Source organism: Danio aesculapii, chromosome 16 (genome assembly GCF_903798145.1).
Source record: "Danio aesculapii chromosome 16, fDanAes4.1, whole genome shotgun sequence".
NCBI lineage: Eukaryota > Metazoa > Chordata > Actinopteri > Cypriniformes > Danionidae > Danio > Danio aesculapii.
In genome coordinates, this window is record NC_079450.1 from 17,466,725 (window position 1) to 17,481,946 (window position 15,222).

Here is a 15,222-nt window from a genome sequence, read left to right on the forward strand (position 1 = left end):
CACTCAGCATACTACAATTACTATGGTATAAATACAGCACTACAGCATACAAAAGAGAGATCGACTTAGAAAGTCACTTACCAGTTTTATAATGATTTGATCAGCTGAAGTTTAAAATTGCGCTGGGTTTTTCCTCCTCTAAGGGCTTATTATGTGGTCTGTTGCCATCTTGTAGATAGACAACGTCAACAATCTTTGGTCTGCTCAATGACAGGCTAATAGCCGCTGACGTGCTGTCTCTCAGAAATTATAAAAAATGTAAAATAGGCACTATCCTTATAAATAAAGTGCATTTTTGCAATCTAAACACCTACATTGCCAGCTAAAAAAACCAAGGAAGAAGGGTGAAGAGGCTGTACGAGTGTTGTTGTTTGCAGAATATCGCATGGTTATCAGCCAATCAGATTCAAGAACCAGACAGAACTGTGTGTGTGTGTACACACTTAAATTGTCAAAACACACTGTCAATTTTGGATGAGATTTATGTTTTGTCCAGCACTAATAAAAACATAATGGTGGTACATTTGACAAGATAAAATGGAATGATCTTTTGGTATTTTGAGCTGTAATTTCTGATACTTTGACATCTCATGAAAAGTGGCATAAAATGTTTCCTTCAAAAATGAACTGACTTGCCAACACTTTGTCTCAGTTGCGCCATCTTGAGGACACTGAGAGTACGGCACTAATGCGGTGTTGTGTTCTGCAGGTGGGAAAAGCAATGTCCTCCAATGAGAGTGCAGCCTATGAGATTATGAAGTCACTGGATGTGGATTATGTTCTGATCATCTTCGGAGGAGTGATCGGCTATTCGGGAGATGATATCAACAAGTTTCTGTGGATGGTGCGCATTGCTGAAGGAGAGCACCCTAAAGACATTCGGGTCAGTGTCAATCTGTCCTGTTTTATGTCCAGTGTGCTGTATGTTTGTTATAATTATAAATTAGGGTGAGCAAGAATAGCAAGAATCAGAATTTTTTTTTTTTTTAACTAAATTTATATATTTTTGGTTTTAACATTATCATATGTACATATTAACATAAGTCTTTATTACATGTAAAGTTTATTTAATTATGAATGTACTTTATTCATTTACTATAATATCTACAAATCTGTTATTATTACATAAAGTGTTATCTATTTGTCTTTTATTTGCTTGGTATAATTTTTTTTTTTGTTATTTAACATTTATTGATATTTTGGATGCGATTTGTTTTTGCCCAGCACTAAATAGGTTTGTTTTGACGTGTGTATTTTTTTTATATATATATATATATATATATATATATATATATATATATATATATATATATATATATATATATATATATATATATATATATATATATATATATATGTGTGTATATGTAAACATTCTAAAATATATACATGCATGTGTGTATTTATATATACATGATAAATATACACAGCACACACACTTAAAATATGTCATGATTAATTGCGATTAAGTTTGGCCCAGCACTAATAATAGTATGTATTTTTATTGTATGTCCCATTTATTTAAATATACATTTGATCAAATTTAAGTGAATATATATTTAAAAGATTTTATTATATATTTTTACAGTGCAGTGAAAGTAATTAACTTCTCAGACATGAGTTTAGGACTTTTTGCTATATTAAGTTATTTCTATAATATTGTTCTTTATTCAATTATTGTAGTATCAACAATTATGATGTTGTTGTTGTTGTTATAATTTTGTTTTTATTATCATTAAATAATATTATAATGTATTTGTTTTTATTTCCTTGGTATAGAATTTTTTTTTGTGTAACATTTATTGGTAATATCATGTATTAATCTTTAGAATTAAATAATTGTATAATATCAATAAAAAGAATATACCTTTTAAAAATATATTATTTAAATGAGTTTGTTATAGTTTATTTATAACTACCTATCTGCAATATTATTAAGCTTTTTAAAAAAAGGATGAATTCAGCTTGTTTAATTTCTATCACATGGAAATACACTATTGTCATTTATTTAAATGAGCATTTTATAATTTTAAGTGAAAGTAATTAACGTCTCAGACAGGAGTTAAGGGCTTTTGATTTAGCGTGCAGTTCGACTGTCATATCAGCTCTCTCTCAGAGCGCATTATATCTGGAAATTAATCCTCTTTAATGCACCGTCACCATAGCACTTAATACAGAGCTTTATGTAACATTTACCGTCTTCTCCACTATAACTCAACACCATTACTGTTGCTGAAGACTGCACTTTGGCAGTTTGTTGAATCGTTTATGTTTTGTTTTTCCTGTTTTGTAGGAAAGTGATTACTTTACACCGCAGGGAGAGTTTCGCGTTGATAAAGCTGGATCTCCCACCCTGCTCAACTGCCTGATGTACAAGATGTCTTACTACCGCTTTGGGGAAATGCAAGTGAGTGCTCTGTCCTTTCATTCATCACATAAGATAGTGTTAGTTATGAAATGACTAGGGATGTCTTTTTATACAAATTCCAAAAAAGATCCTTATTTAAATGAACAATTAGTCAATTCAGTGAATGTTAAAAGAACAGTTCTCTTAAAAAAATGAAAATTACCCCATAATTTATTCAGCCTTGACCACTGTGGATATGACTTTTTATCTGTCATACAAACACAGCTGGAGTAGTTTTAAATTTGATCCTGGATCTTCCATGCTGTATAATGACGTCAGGCTTCCAAAAGTGCATAAATCTGTCATCAGACTAACCCATACACAGGGAATCTGTGGATATTTTGTGCAATTTCTGCTGAGAATTTTGTAAAAAAAATTACAAAAAAAATCTGGATTTATGCGGAATTATTTTATGAGTATCATAACTAAAAATTATATATATATATATATATATATATATATATATATATATATATATATATATATATATATATATATATATATAAACATTTTTAACTTTTATTTAATATTTACAATGCAAATCCAATTAGATCCACTTATTTGGTAAACAAAGCAAGTCTCTCATATAATATATCTATTAAAAGACATATATGATTTAAAATACAATACAGTTTGTAAAGTAATATGAACATTTTCATATTAGTCAACAATGTTACAGAAATTAATAAAAAAAACTGAATGAATATAAATTTACACAAGTAAATCCATAGATTCAATAATGGACTAGAAATCTGTGAAAATCTTTCTGCATGTGCAGATTCTGTGTGGGTCTACCCATTCACCACCAGGGTGTTAACATGTCTTATCAAGTGGATCGATTATGTTTTTGCAGCATATTTCTAGCTTTTAACTTAAATCTGAGATCTGACTTCTGGAACGTTGTGAATGAATCTGACGCATGGTGCCAGATGCATTTATAGTGGAAGAATCACTTTCCACATGGTTAGTTTATCACAGAAGCCGAAGGCAAACAAAGAAAACGTATTGGCTTGGCATTACTGTATAACATTGTAAGAGTAATATACTATATAATGTCACGTCTACACATCTTACGTCATCTCTCATATGTCGGATAATTTGGATGACTGTTTTTTGGTCGGTTTAAAAACCCTCAGACAAAGTCCATCATCAAAGTGGTTTGGTATTATTACCTTCAGAACTGCCTTGAGCATCTCACACCACCGCGCATTTATTGCGTTGAGTCTTTTGAGGGACAAGTAATTTATGAAATAAGCAGGGCTCCCACGCCTCAAGTACTTCACGTACTTAAATTTCAGACATATGGGTTCAAGGCCTGGAAAGTACTTTAAAAACAAACATGGGTGCTTGAATAAATTTGAAATTAAATTAGTTTATAGTTTTATTTCAACAATTGTACACAATTGTCAAAAACAAAATGAAAAATCTTGAGGAATTCTTAAATTACGAATCTTCTATTTAAATCTTGCACAATAACACTGACAGATGATGCACTTTTGATCAGTATTTCAGGAACCACATTTGAATATTGCCAGTTTTGAAGTTTTATTAAAGTTCTTTGAACATGACATGTTTAAAATGGCCAATATAAAATAAAATAAAATAACTACATTTGAAATGACATTAAACAAATATTATTAAGGACATGAATTACAAAGGTGTTTGATATAAAATTAATGGTGCTTCAAAAGATCATTGAAAGTCCACTAATCTGGTGTCCATGAAAGTGTTGCAACACTGAGTAAGAAAAAAAGGCCCACAGTGGCTTCTCCTGCCGCAGCTAATTACATCTTTCTTTTTGATATTTGATGGCAGTTTATTAGTGACAATTTTGTTCTATTTGACTCTTTGGATGGAAACTGCTTTATTCGCTAATGTTTTATGCAATATTCCAGTTGTATGCGCAAGTCAAATTTGCACCTTTGGATGGAAGCATAGCTATTGATGAAACTAATGGTGAATGTCGTCTCTGCAGCTGGACTTCCGCACACCTCCTGGATTTGACCGGACGAGAAATGCAGAGATCGGCAATAAGGACATCCGTCTGAAGCACCTGGAGGAGGCGTTCACCTCTGAGCACTGGCTGGTGCGCATTTACAGGGTGAAGAAGCAGGAGAACCGGCAGACTCTGGACCACAAGCTCCGCAACATCGCAGCCAAGCAGAAGTACACCTCAAAAAAGGTTCTTGCACCAGACTCACTCAAACCGCACCGCGAACATCTCATGAAGAGAGTGCTTTACTTTAAATATGTGCTTGATTGTGGTTCTTGAAATTTTGTTGTAAGGTTATAGTTGATGTTACAAAATAGCACAAAATTAAGGACTTTACCACATTATAACCTTAATATGTTCAGACATCAAAATATAAATGCCATGTATTTAATGTGTTCATAATGTATTGCAAAACACTTCTGCTCTTCTTAAGGGTGGGGTAGGGTTAGGGACAGGTTTGGTGGTATGAGTAGATTTAAAGGTGTCCGGTGACAGTTTAATTATAAATGTAATTACACATATTAATTACAGATGTAGTTACATGCAGGTATTTAATCTGTATATGCAAAAGTTCATTGCAACAAATAATAAATTTCAGTGTTATTATTTAATATTTATGTATTAGTAATGTATGAAGTGGGACCCCCTTTTTTAATAATAATGTTTTTAAAAATCAATGTTTAGAGGGGTAGTTCACGTAAACGAATTCTATCATTTACTCGCTTGTTCCAAAACCATTTGACTTTCTTCTTTTGAACACAAAGGAAGAACTGTTGGAAGAATGCTGAAAATAACAGCCATTGACTTCCATAGTATATATATTTTTTTCAATTATGGATGTCAGTGGCTGCTTTTTTAACATTCTTCAGAACAGAAGAAAGAATTCCATAAAGCTTTAGAACCACTTGAGTAAAGGGCGAGTACATTTTCATTGTTGGTTGAACTGTCCCTATAATAAATAAAGCGAATAAATTATACTATTTGTATGGTAATACTTTACAATAAGGTTGTATTAGTCAATTGGATTTTAAAAATGCTGAACTATGATTGATAAACACAATATTGTTCATACTTAGTTCATGTTAGTAAATGCATTAACCTTTACTAATAAAATCTTATCATAAAAGTGACTATTTTATTCAAGTTTGTTTCATTTATTAAACATCTTAAAACACTTAATAAAATTACACTTAGTTCAGACTTATTCAAATTTATAACCATTTCTAGCGAATAAAAATGAGTACTTCTGAATATTTAGCGTTATAAAATTGGTACGTTTTATTTTTGTATAAATATTGTTATCGTTACTGTTAATAGGTTACTTTAAAAAAGTAAGTTTTTGTGAAACAATGTATAAATGAAAGTGGGTAAAAGACTCAAATGCAAGCTTATAATAAAAAAAAAAGTGGTTATGCAAACAAATTCCCATTTTAATAGTTTTTATATCGATTATTTAACAAATCTACATAGTGTTCATTGTAGCACTTCTGTTTCCCATGGTGTAGATCAGACCTGGGCATTTTTTTGGCCTGCTGGACTTCTTGAATTGACCCGCGTGAAGTATTTATTTAATTCAAATTCAACCGCAAACTTGCAATGTGCTAGTTTGATTTTGTGAGTCAACAAAACGGGACTTTTACGTATAGCGTCTTTTGCGTGCTCACTTTTGTTATTTTAAACTAAGATGCGCGGGTTCAGCACGCAAATAAGAAGGAATGCACATGCGGTATGTCACGCTCACGTTTTCCAGGTGCAGCGAGTTGAAAAAATACAAAACATTTTAGAGTGCAGCAAGTGAACCACAAGTCATGTTACTGGAACCAACCAGGCAGCTTCACACTTTGTATGGAATGACACAGTAATAAAGGTAGACTAATTACTTCAGATTAACGATTTAACAAATGCAGATACAGATTCTCTCTCAGTGATGATCATTCAATCACATTCAGCCTGACTTCAGTGCATTTGTTCAACCCAACACAGGCTAGAATTCTCTCACTGAACATATGAAATGTAAATGAATAAATAAAAATTAACTGAAGTGAAGCAATCAAACAAACAACCGGTGCCATTTAAATGAAATTGTGATGCTGGTCTTTAAAGTAATTTTTTTGTCAAATTAATTCTTTTTTGTTTTAAACTTTAGAGTTTTATGAATGTTTATTGAATAATTTCGCAATGTTTTTTTTTTTTTTGGAAACTGTATTGGTCTGGCCCTCTAAAACCGGCCCAGACTCTAATGTGGCCCCTTGTAAAAAATTAATTGCCCACCCAGGGTGTAGATACTTGCATTTTTTTTTTTTAAATGACTCTAACTTTTTTTTTTCTTCCATTGGTTCACAGACAGCCAAGAGGAAGCGGGGACACATCAAAAACAAGCTGGCTCTGAAAAAAGGCAAGAAACTGAACAAGAAGTCTGTTTAGCTGTTGAATGCGAATGTTGAGAACGGAAAACAAGGAAAACAAAAGACAAGGACCGATGCAACTAGTAAGTAATCCACCAATCAAAAAGAAGAACAAGCAAACATGTTGTCTGGCTCCGCCCACCTGCTGACATTTGATTGGAGGCTTTTGATCCTGCGATTGCCATGATGACATGGAGGTTCATGACTGGGTCAAGGAGGAGGATCTGCACCGCGGTTTTAATCTGACAACTCTGGACTTTTTCTTGTTTATTTTGTTTGTTTATTTTTTTGCTTTTGTACTTGAATGTTCTGGTGAAGCGGGAGCTCTAAAAACGGCAGGCACTATTTTGTGGTACAGTTTAATAATAGTATCCAACCGAATGCTAAAGCAACCAACAAATAGGAATTTCATTGAGCTCAGTGAACCTTGGAGCACCAAAGAAATTTTGTTTTGTTTTTAGTTGTATTTTTTTGTCGGAGCCTGTGATAAATTGTTAACTTTTTGATTAAAACAAAATTACAAATAAAAGATGCGAGGAGCTGTCTACATTTGGACAGCCCCTTTAATTGCTCTCTTGGTTTTAAATGTTACCTAACAAACCCAGTTTCTCATCTGACACAATGCAGTGAGTCTTTCTGGCTCTCAAATTGTGAAGTTTTTTTTGTTCTCCTATAAAACAGTCATTGCAAAGGACTCGATTGTTAGTAATGTTTAGCTATAGTGGTCATTTTCAATATCAATAATTTAGTTCTTTACATGTTTTGCTTTTTTTTTTTCTTTTTCTTTTGGTTGTAAGATTTTATGCAATAATTCTAAATGAAGAAGAATCCGCTTTTATTTCCTTTATTGCTCCTGTGTTTGGTCCAGAGGGGGGCGCTGTGGCATCTCCTGCGCACATTTGTCGAATTACAGATGGTTTGTTTGTTTGGTTTTTTTTCTTGGGCCAATTTGACATTGATACCCCCCCCCCCCCCCCCCTTTTTTTTTTTTTAAACGACTGTCTGCCAGGACAAAGAGTGAAATGAATTAGTTGTAGGTTTATAAAATGCTGCATTACTAGCCTGAATGCACTTTGTCTTAGTTCACCTTAATGTGGATCCACTACTGAGTAGCATGCAGGTGGAGAGTGCGTATTTTTAGTGTGAATATTCAACCTTTTGTTTTATGTTGAAAAGGGCGCTTCCTGTAACATCTGATGGGTTTTTCTGTTCTCGGTTCATCTGACATTTTCCCTCTTTTTCATTTTCCTTTTTGTCTGATTTTCTGCCTTTCTGGATATCCACCTTTGTGTGCTTTTGTTTATGTTTTTTTTGTAAAGTAATTCAAAGAAAAATCTGATCAGTTTTTCCGTCTCTTCTCCATAACATATCTATATTAATTTTCATGGAGGGCTCTGAATCTTACAGGAAGGTATTTATTAACATGAATAAATCAGTTCAGAGGAGGAAGCTTTTCATCTGGAAATGCAAAAACTGTCATTTTTTTTTTCCAAGTGAAAATTTATTCCATAAATTGTAAAATAAAAACTTAAAAAAAACAAACGTGAGAGAAAGGCAAAGATGCTGTTTGTGAGAATGAGTTGATGCCATTTGTGATTAAAAGACTCAATGACAGACTCAGCCTTATCTATGTTTGCACACATCTTTTTATCCCCTTTTTGTCTTTTTAATGCGAGTAGTAAAAGGATTCTGGTGAAGCTGTTCTGCTGTGTTGGTCTTATTATGCAGGTGTCCTCCAGGTGGCGCCCCAGTACAGCACGCAGGTCCTTTCACTTTTTTCATGATGCATTCAAACTTTGTATACTGGACCCAAAACTAATAACTTATTAACAGTTAAGACTTAACATCAAAAGTTATGACTTAAAGCTACAGTGGTTCACCAAAAATAAAAATTCTGTCATTTATTCGACCTTCACTTCAAACCCGATTTCAGATTCTTTGTTAAATGGGATATTTTGAGGAATCCAGATAAATCCATTTTATATCTCCAGCAAGTTTTCAATGTGTGAATGTGGGGAGGAAATTAATTACCATTTTTATAATATAAAGTGTAAATTCATCTAAATATCACAGTTCACAAAATAAGTTTGAATCCAATCAGATTTAATTTAATATGGGCTATATTAGAGGCTATATAATAGGATGCAGTTCTAATTTATGAAATCTACACATGCTCTATCAAAACATAAACATTACTTTGAAAATCTGAAAGTTAATGCAGGTTTAAAAAAACAAAATAAAATGCTAAAGATAGTAATATAAAAATACAATCACAGAAGTTTGAGAAACGGGCTAACGAAGGCTAATAATGGTTGTAAAACATAGAAAAGGTTATCTATTTTCTTCGGCTTAGTCTCTTATTCATTGGGGTCGCCACAGTGGAATGAACCGTCAACTTATCCATATTCTGTTTTACGCAGTGGATGTCCTTCCAGTTGAAACCCAGCACAGGGAACATCCATACACTCTCATTTACACACACATGGTCAATTTAGTTTATTCAGTTCACCTATAGCGTATGTGTTTGTACTGTGGGGGAAATCCACGCAGAAATGCCAACTGGACTCGAACTAGCAACCTTCTTGGGGTGACAGTAACCACTAAGCCGCCCTGTCGGCTTTTAACTTTTCTCTAAATTAGATTACTCAAGTCATGTGACTAATTATCATAAAGACTAAACAAATTTTCTATTCAAACGTGTGCTTTTTAAAGCCCTTTAAAACGGGTTAATATAGTCAAGTGTTAATACTTTCGGGGATTATGATACTTTCCGCCATTTCGGATGTGTTTTAGAGCAACGCAAGTTTCCAAAATAATGTTAGTAGCCTATAGTCGATTCTAACAACAGGTCTTTTTTGACTATCTGACGAATATGTCGACTACAAGTACGTAATATATCGGTGATAATATAACTTCAAATTCCTGTACACTTTATTAAGGAGTTTGCTCCGCTGAGGACGTCTCCTACCTCTTTGATGTCCACTTTTGGCAGTCTTTCCTTTAGCCGTATCCATCCTTAGACACTCAAAATCATTCAGCCAAGGTATTTCATGTCTATTATGAGAGTCACAAAACGTCACCTGTACGGCTGGATGTGGTTCCACATGGTTTTAAAAATAGTACACACATTGACCCAGTTATAACAAAAAGACAGACGGCAACCTGAATTTTGTCGTTGAACTGTAGGTGTGTGACTTTAGTCTGACCTGTTTTTAGATGTGCTCTTCTATCCGACACCTGCTGTTCACTACATTACAAATGTTGTAAAACGGCACTTCCATGAAAGCTGTAGTTTTCAGCATTTGAGGCTTTTACATAAAATATTACTGAAAATAAAATGACGTACAGTTAAACACGTCATACGTCTAAAAAGTACTTTGCCGTTATTTAGATTTTCATCCACATAACCATTGCATTATAATTATTAGATTAAATTCTAACTGAGCTTAAGATAATAGGTTAATTGATTCTATAATAATTTTCTAATACGGGATATATAAACTCACATTTGGACCCAAACTGTTTTTTTATTTTTTGTTTTTATAAAACCCTAATTTGGCCTACATTTTCTATTTTTAACATTGAAGGTTTTAACATTTTTAGCTTGTTTAATAACATAACATTTAAAAATATATAAATTACTGTATTTGAATAACTCAAAAATAGCAAAACTTTTACGTTTGTTTATTTTATTTACTGAATAGATTTGCAACTTAACTGCAATATAGACTGGTTCATTCATTTATTTTCCTTTGGCTGAAGCTCGGGTCACTAGACTTTTTTCCCCATAGACTTCCATTCATACGCACACAAATGCGTCAGATCGGAAACGCAAGTTCGTGCGACAAGTTGCGCAGTTGCAAAGTTAAAGCTTGGTAAGCTCTGACCTGTGAAATCGCATCACTTGACTGCGTGAGATCAATCGAAAAATCAAAACATGACCTCTCTGGACAGAAATGTAAAACATGGACCAATCGGTCTTTTTAAATGTCCCATATTTTTTTCCCCAATTTCTGTTTAATGAAGAGAAGATTTCTTCGACACTTTTCTAAACATAATAGTTTTAATAAGTCATCTCTAGTAACTGATTTATTTTATCTTTGCCATGATGACAGTAAATAATATTTGACTAGATATTTTTCAAGACACTTCTATACAGCTTAAAGTGACATTTAAAGGCTTAACTAGGTTAAGTTAACTATGCAGGTTAGGGTAATTAGGCAAGTTATTGTATAACAATGGTTCTGTAGTCTACCGAAAAAATGTAAAGCTTAAAGGGGCTAATAATTTTGACCTTAATGTTTTTTAAAAAATTAAAAACTGCTTTTATTCTAATCGCAATAAAACAAATAAGGCTTTCACCAGGAAGAAAAAATATTATCAGACATACTGTGAAAATTTCTTGCTCTGTTAAACATCATTTGAAAAATATTTTAAAAAGAAAAAATTCAAAGGGGGGCTAATAATTCTGACTTCAACTATATATTGTTGAAAGGCCACGTTTCTGAAGATCAACTTTTTAAAGAAATTATCTTGCGCTTAATGGATAATAATAATAATTCAAACACATGCATATTACTGACCTCCCTAAATCATGATTGAGCAAAAAAATAAAAAAAACATTTGCAGATCATTTTAAAATCCAGTCCGTTTAAACACTGATTTTATTCTTCCTTCAGGAGCAAGACACTCGACTGAAGCACAACACTGTCATCATATGGTAAGAGCGACTCAGTCATTCAGATAAAATCATAAGTGGTGAAATCATCAATACACACTCAGCATGTACTACAGCAGCTCTTTTACTCACTGCTCTCAAATACCCAGAATGCCGTCTGCCTCCGAGCTAATCTAAAACAACAGCGAGCAGTCATTAGTGGGATATACTCTGATACAGATGCTACAGATCTCTCTGGTGTGGAAAAGCACTGTACTGAGTGTTCAAAACCAGCAGTAATATACAAATATAAAGATATTGCACAAGGATTACACAGTTCAGGCCTCCACATTCTTAATTCTCCAGAGGGGCTTTTGGGTTGTTTTTGGCACCAATCAATCTCCATACAACACGCTCCATTGCTAAAGTCCCATCGGCTGGCCAGCCCCTCGTTTACATGGCCACTCCCTTCAGTGCGGCCTGAGGTCAGAGACAGGCTGAAGTCTGTGTCTCTGGTGATTTCCTCTTCACTTTGTCTTCCAGAGAGGATTGTGATACACCCATCCCTCGCCCTACAGGACACACAAACACACACACACGTAACAGCTGATATCAGAGCTAATATCCGGCAGGACTATTGAGATCTGTATGAGAGGTGCTACGTGGATGGGAAATTAATAACAGTTGGTCCCGTCACAAATTTGATGACATCATGAATCTGGCTTCATAAAGAACCTGTTGAGAAAGTATTTGTGTCCATGTAGGGTCACATCTAAGTATGGGTCACTATATATGTTGCTTAAAAATATCATTTCTATAAATAAACACATATGAATTATTTTATTTTAGCTCGGTTCACTTTTTCAAATTTTGAATTGGGTCAACTTAAATAAACAAATTACTAAAGTTAAAATAAAAATGAACAAATATGTAGAGAATACGCTTTTCAAATAACAAAAACGCACAAACAATATGAGTAAAGAGTAAAAATAAAAATTTAAAAAGGAAAATGTGCTTTGTTCAGCAAGAGTATAATTAGCAAAAGTGGCAAAGATATATATATATATATATATATAGTGATGCGCGGATGTCAGATAATCCGCAGGTTGGGTATAAAAAAAATACATGATTAATTGTGGGTGGGTCGCGGGTGGATGTAGTGGGACATGGCAGTGGACCGGCGAAAAAGCAGAGTGGGCTGTGCTGAATGGGAAAATGAGACGCCCAAAATAATGGATGAAGTGCAAGAGTTCTGTTCAAACTTTCAGTTAGAGGAGTCATCAGGAAAATTTGCTATTGTTCTGGGAGAAACAAGATCGCTTATTTCCACGACTGCAGCGCCCTGCGAGGAAAATCTTGTACATTCCTACAACAAGCGGTGCGAGTGAACGCTCATTCAGTGCAGCTGGTCGCGTTTTGTAGGCGAGGCGGAATCAGTCGAATTTAGGCACAATAGATGCTATTCTGTTTTTGCACAGTGCAAAGAAAAAGGCCAAGTAAACATAATATGGCTGCTGTTTAGGCTGAAGTGGCACAATTTTTGTTATCTTGTTCCTGTATCTGTAAACGTTATGATCGGGTGCGGATATGTATATCAGATAAAAGTATCTGTGTGGGCGGGTGGATGATTAGTATGAAGCGCATCTCTAATATATATATATATATATATATATATATATATATATATATATATATATATATATATATATATATATATATATATATATATATATATATATATATAAATATATATATATATATATATATATATATATATATATATATATATATATATATATAATAGAGTAAAAAAAAATTTATCACACATTTTTTTTAACAATAAATCGCAATTAAAAGCAATTTGATTAAATTCAAAATATGATTGTTTATTAGAATTTTTGTTTAATTTGGAACACAGATTTCTTCATGTAAACAACATACCCCCAATAAACCATCAAGATCCTCAAACTGTTGGCTTGAAAGCCATATTTATTACAGAAAGAAAAACACAGGCATGTAAATGCCATTTGAATTTCAAAACAATCAATGCCAACAAAAAACACAAAATGATTTTCATGTTGGATTCTAAGTGGACTGCAAAAAAAAAAATCCAAAATACAGGCATTGCAAATATGGAAATTGGAAAATGATAATAATAAAGTAATGAATACAAACCATTGTACTTATTTAAAAGTTGTATTGCTGAGAGTTAGTTATAAAGAAAAACTATTTTTGCTTAGTTCTCCTTTACCAGTATGTTGACATTATCAGGACAATATGGCGCTTTTCTTTTGAATAATGTAACCTGAGAGTGAGAACAGTGACAAGTAGGGTTGAGTACCGAAACCCAGTGCCATGCCTATGTAACCGGTATGCACCAGACCGAATCAGCATCTAAATTTCAGTGCTTAATTTCAGTGCTACTGCCACTGGTGGTGCAACAAGGACATAAGAAGCATCAAGTGGTACATCAAAGGCACCCACAGGTACACATTGTGTCACATCAAAAATTCTAACCACTATAGAATTCTTACTGGGACTTTGGTCACACCATCTCTAAACATTTAATTCTAAACAAATGGCTTGTTGATGCCAGAGGAGAATGGCCAGACTTGTTCGAGCTGATATAGGCAACAGTACCTCAAATAACTACTCGTTACAACTGAGGTATGCAGAAGAGCATCTCTGAATGCACGACACGTCCAACCTTCATGCAGATGGGCTACAGAAGCAGAAGACCACACCGGGTGCCACTCCTGTCAGCTAAGAACAGGAAACTGAGGCTACAATTCCCACAGCCTCAACAAAAATGGACAATAGAAGACTGGAAAAATGTTGCCTGGTCTGATGAGTCTCCATTTCTGCTGCGACATTTGGATGGTAGGGTCAGAATTTAACATCAACAACATGAAAGTATGGATCTATCCTGCCTTGTTCCAACGGTTCAGGCTGGCGGTGGTGGTGTATTGGTGTAGGGGATATTTTCTAGGCACACTTTTTCAACAGTATGAATTAATTCCAATTTAATAGATAAAACAGAAACCAGTTCATTATAGTATTCCAAAATATAGATGAATCTTTCAGTGGTCTGGTGAAATAAAAACAGCCTAATTAAAGAGCTTCTTCTCAACCACTTACTGTACTTGACTCATATGAATACTAAATAGACATTCCTGAATCTGGCTGACTGGTTTTTCATATGTGGAGCTGGATGTTTAAGGTGTTGATGATGTGTGCTGTGCTGCAGATGAGAGAATCTTCACCTCTTTAATGAAGTATTTGGGTTTCCAGGAGCTGCTGCTGGCTGATCTCTGCTTTCCTTCTCTTCTCTGTCGTTCCTCCAGCTTGTGTTTGTGTTCGGTGGCTTCATCGATGTCTCCAGCCTTCAGCGCTGTCGTCACCTGCTGCCAGAGCCGCCTGTCAAACACACACACACACACACACACACGCTGATACACGACATTGCTGAAAGACAAAGACTGTGTTTACAAGCCAAGGTAAGGCAGAGAAAACCTGGCTCATACAACAAATGATTACATTTAACAACAAATATACTGTATAAGATATTGTTACAGAATAATTTACTTCAAAGACATGTGCCACTAAATTCCACCTTAAAAACTGTTTTAGATAAAAGGCTCCCAAAACAAAACAACTGTAAGTAAATCTGGCATTTTATGATGTTAATTATTTATTGTTGGTGTTGAAAAATATATATTAATATCGGCTTTAAAGAATATATTTTAAAAAATGCTTTATT

At 33.9% G+C, this 15,222-nt stretch overlaps 2 protein-coding genes across 3 annotated transcripts in view; one reads left to right on the forward strand and one right to left on the reverse strand.

Moving 5' to 3' along the window:
- The window catches only part of stt3b (STT3 oligosaccharyltransferase complex catalytic subunit B), a 102,319-nt gene extending 93,900 nt beyond the window's left edge, over positions 1-8,419 (forward strand). Inside the window, exons 13-16 of the mRNA XM_056474745.1 lie at positions 710-883; positions 2,294-2,407; positions 4,383-4,589; positions 6,744-8,419. Of these exons, the coding sequence (XP_056330720.1) occupies positions 710-883; positions 2,294-2,407; positions 4,383-4,589; positions 6,744-6,824 (576 nt within the window). The 3' untranslated portion in view covers positions 6,825-8,419. The remainder of the gene's footprint in view (positions 1-709; positions 884-2,293; positions 2,408-4,382; positions 4,590-6,743) is intronic.
- Positions 8,420-11,436: 3,017 nt separating this feature from the next.
- The window catches only part of osbpl10b (oxysterol binding protein-like 10b), a 103,747-nt gene continuing 99,961 nt past the window's right edge, over positions 11,437-15,222 (reverse strand). For both annotated transcript variants that reach the window (XM_056475420.1, XM_056475421.1), the window contains 2 exons: positions 14,726-14,879; positions 11,437-12,034 (listed from right to left, as the gene is read on the reverse strand). In XM_056475420.1, coding sequence (XP_056331395.1) covers positions 11,990-12,034; positions 14,726-14,879 — 199 coding nt within the window. In that variant the 3' untranslated portion in view covers positions 11,437-11,989. The remainder of the gene's footprint in view (positions 12,035-14,725; positions 14,880-15,222) is intronic.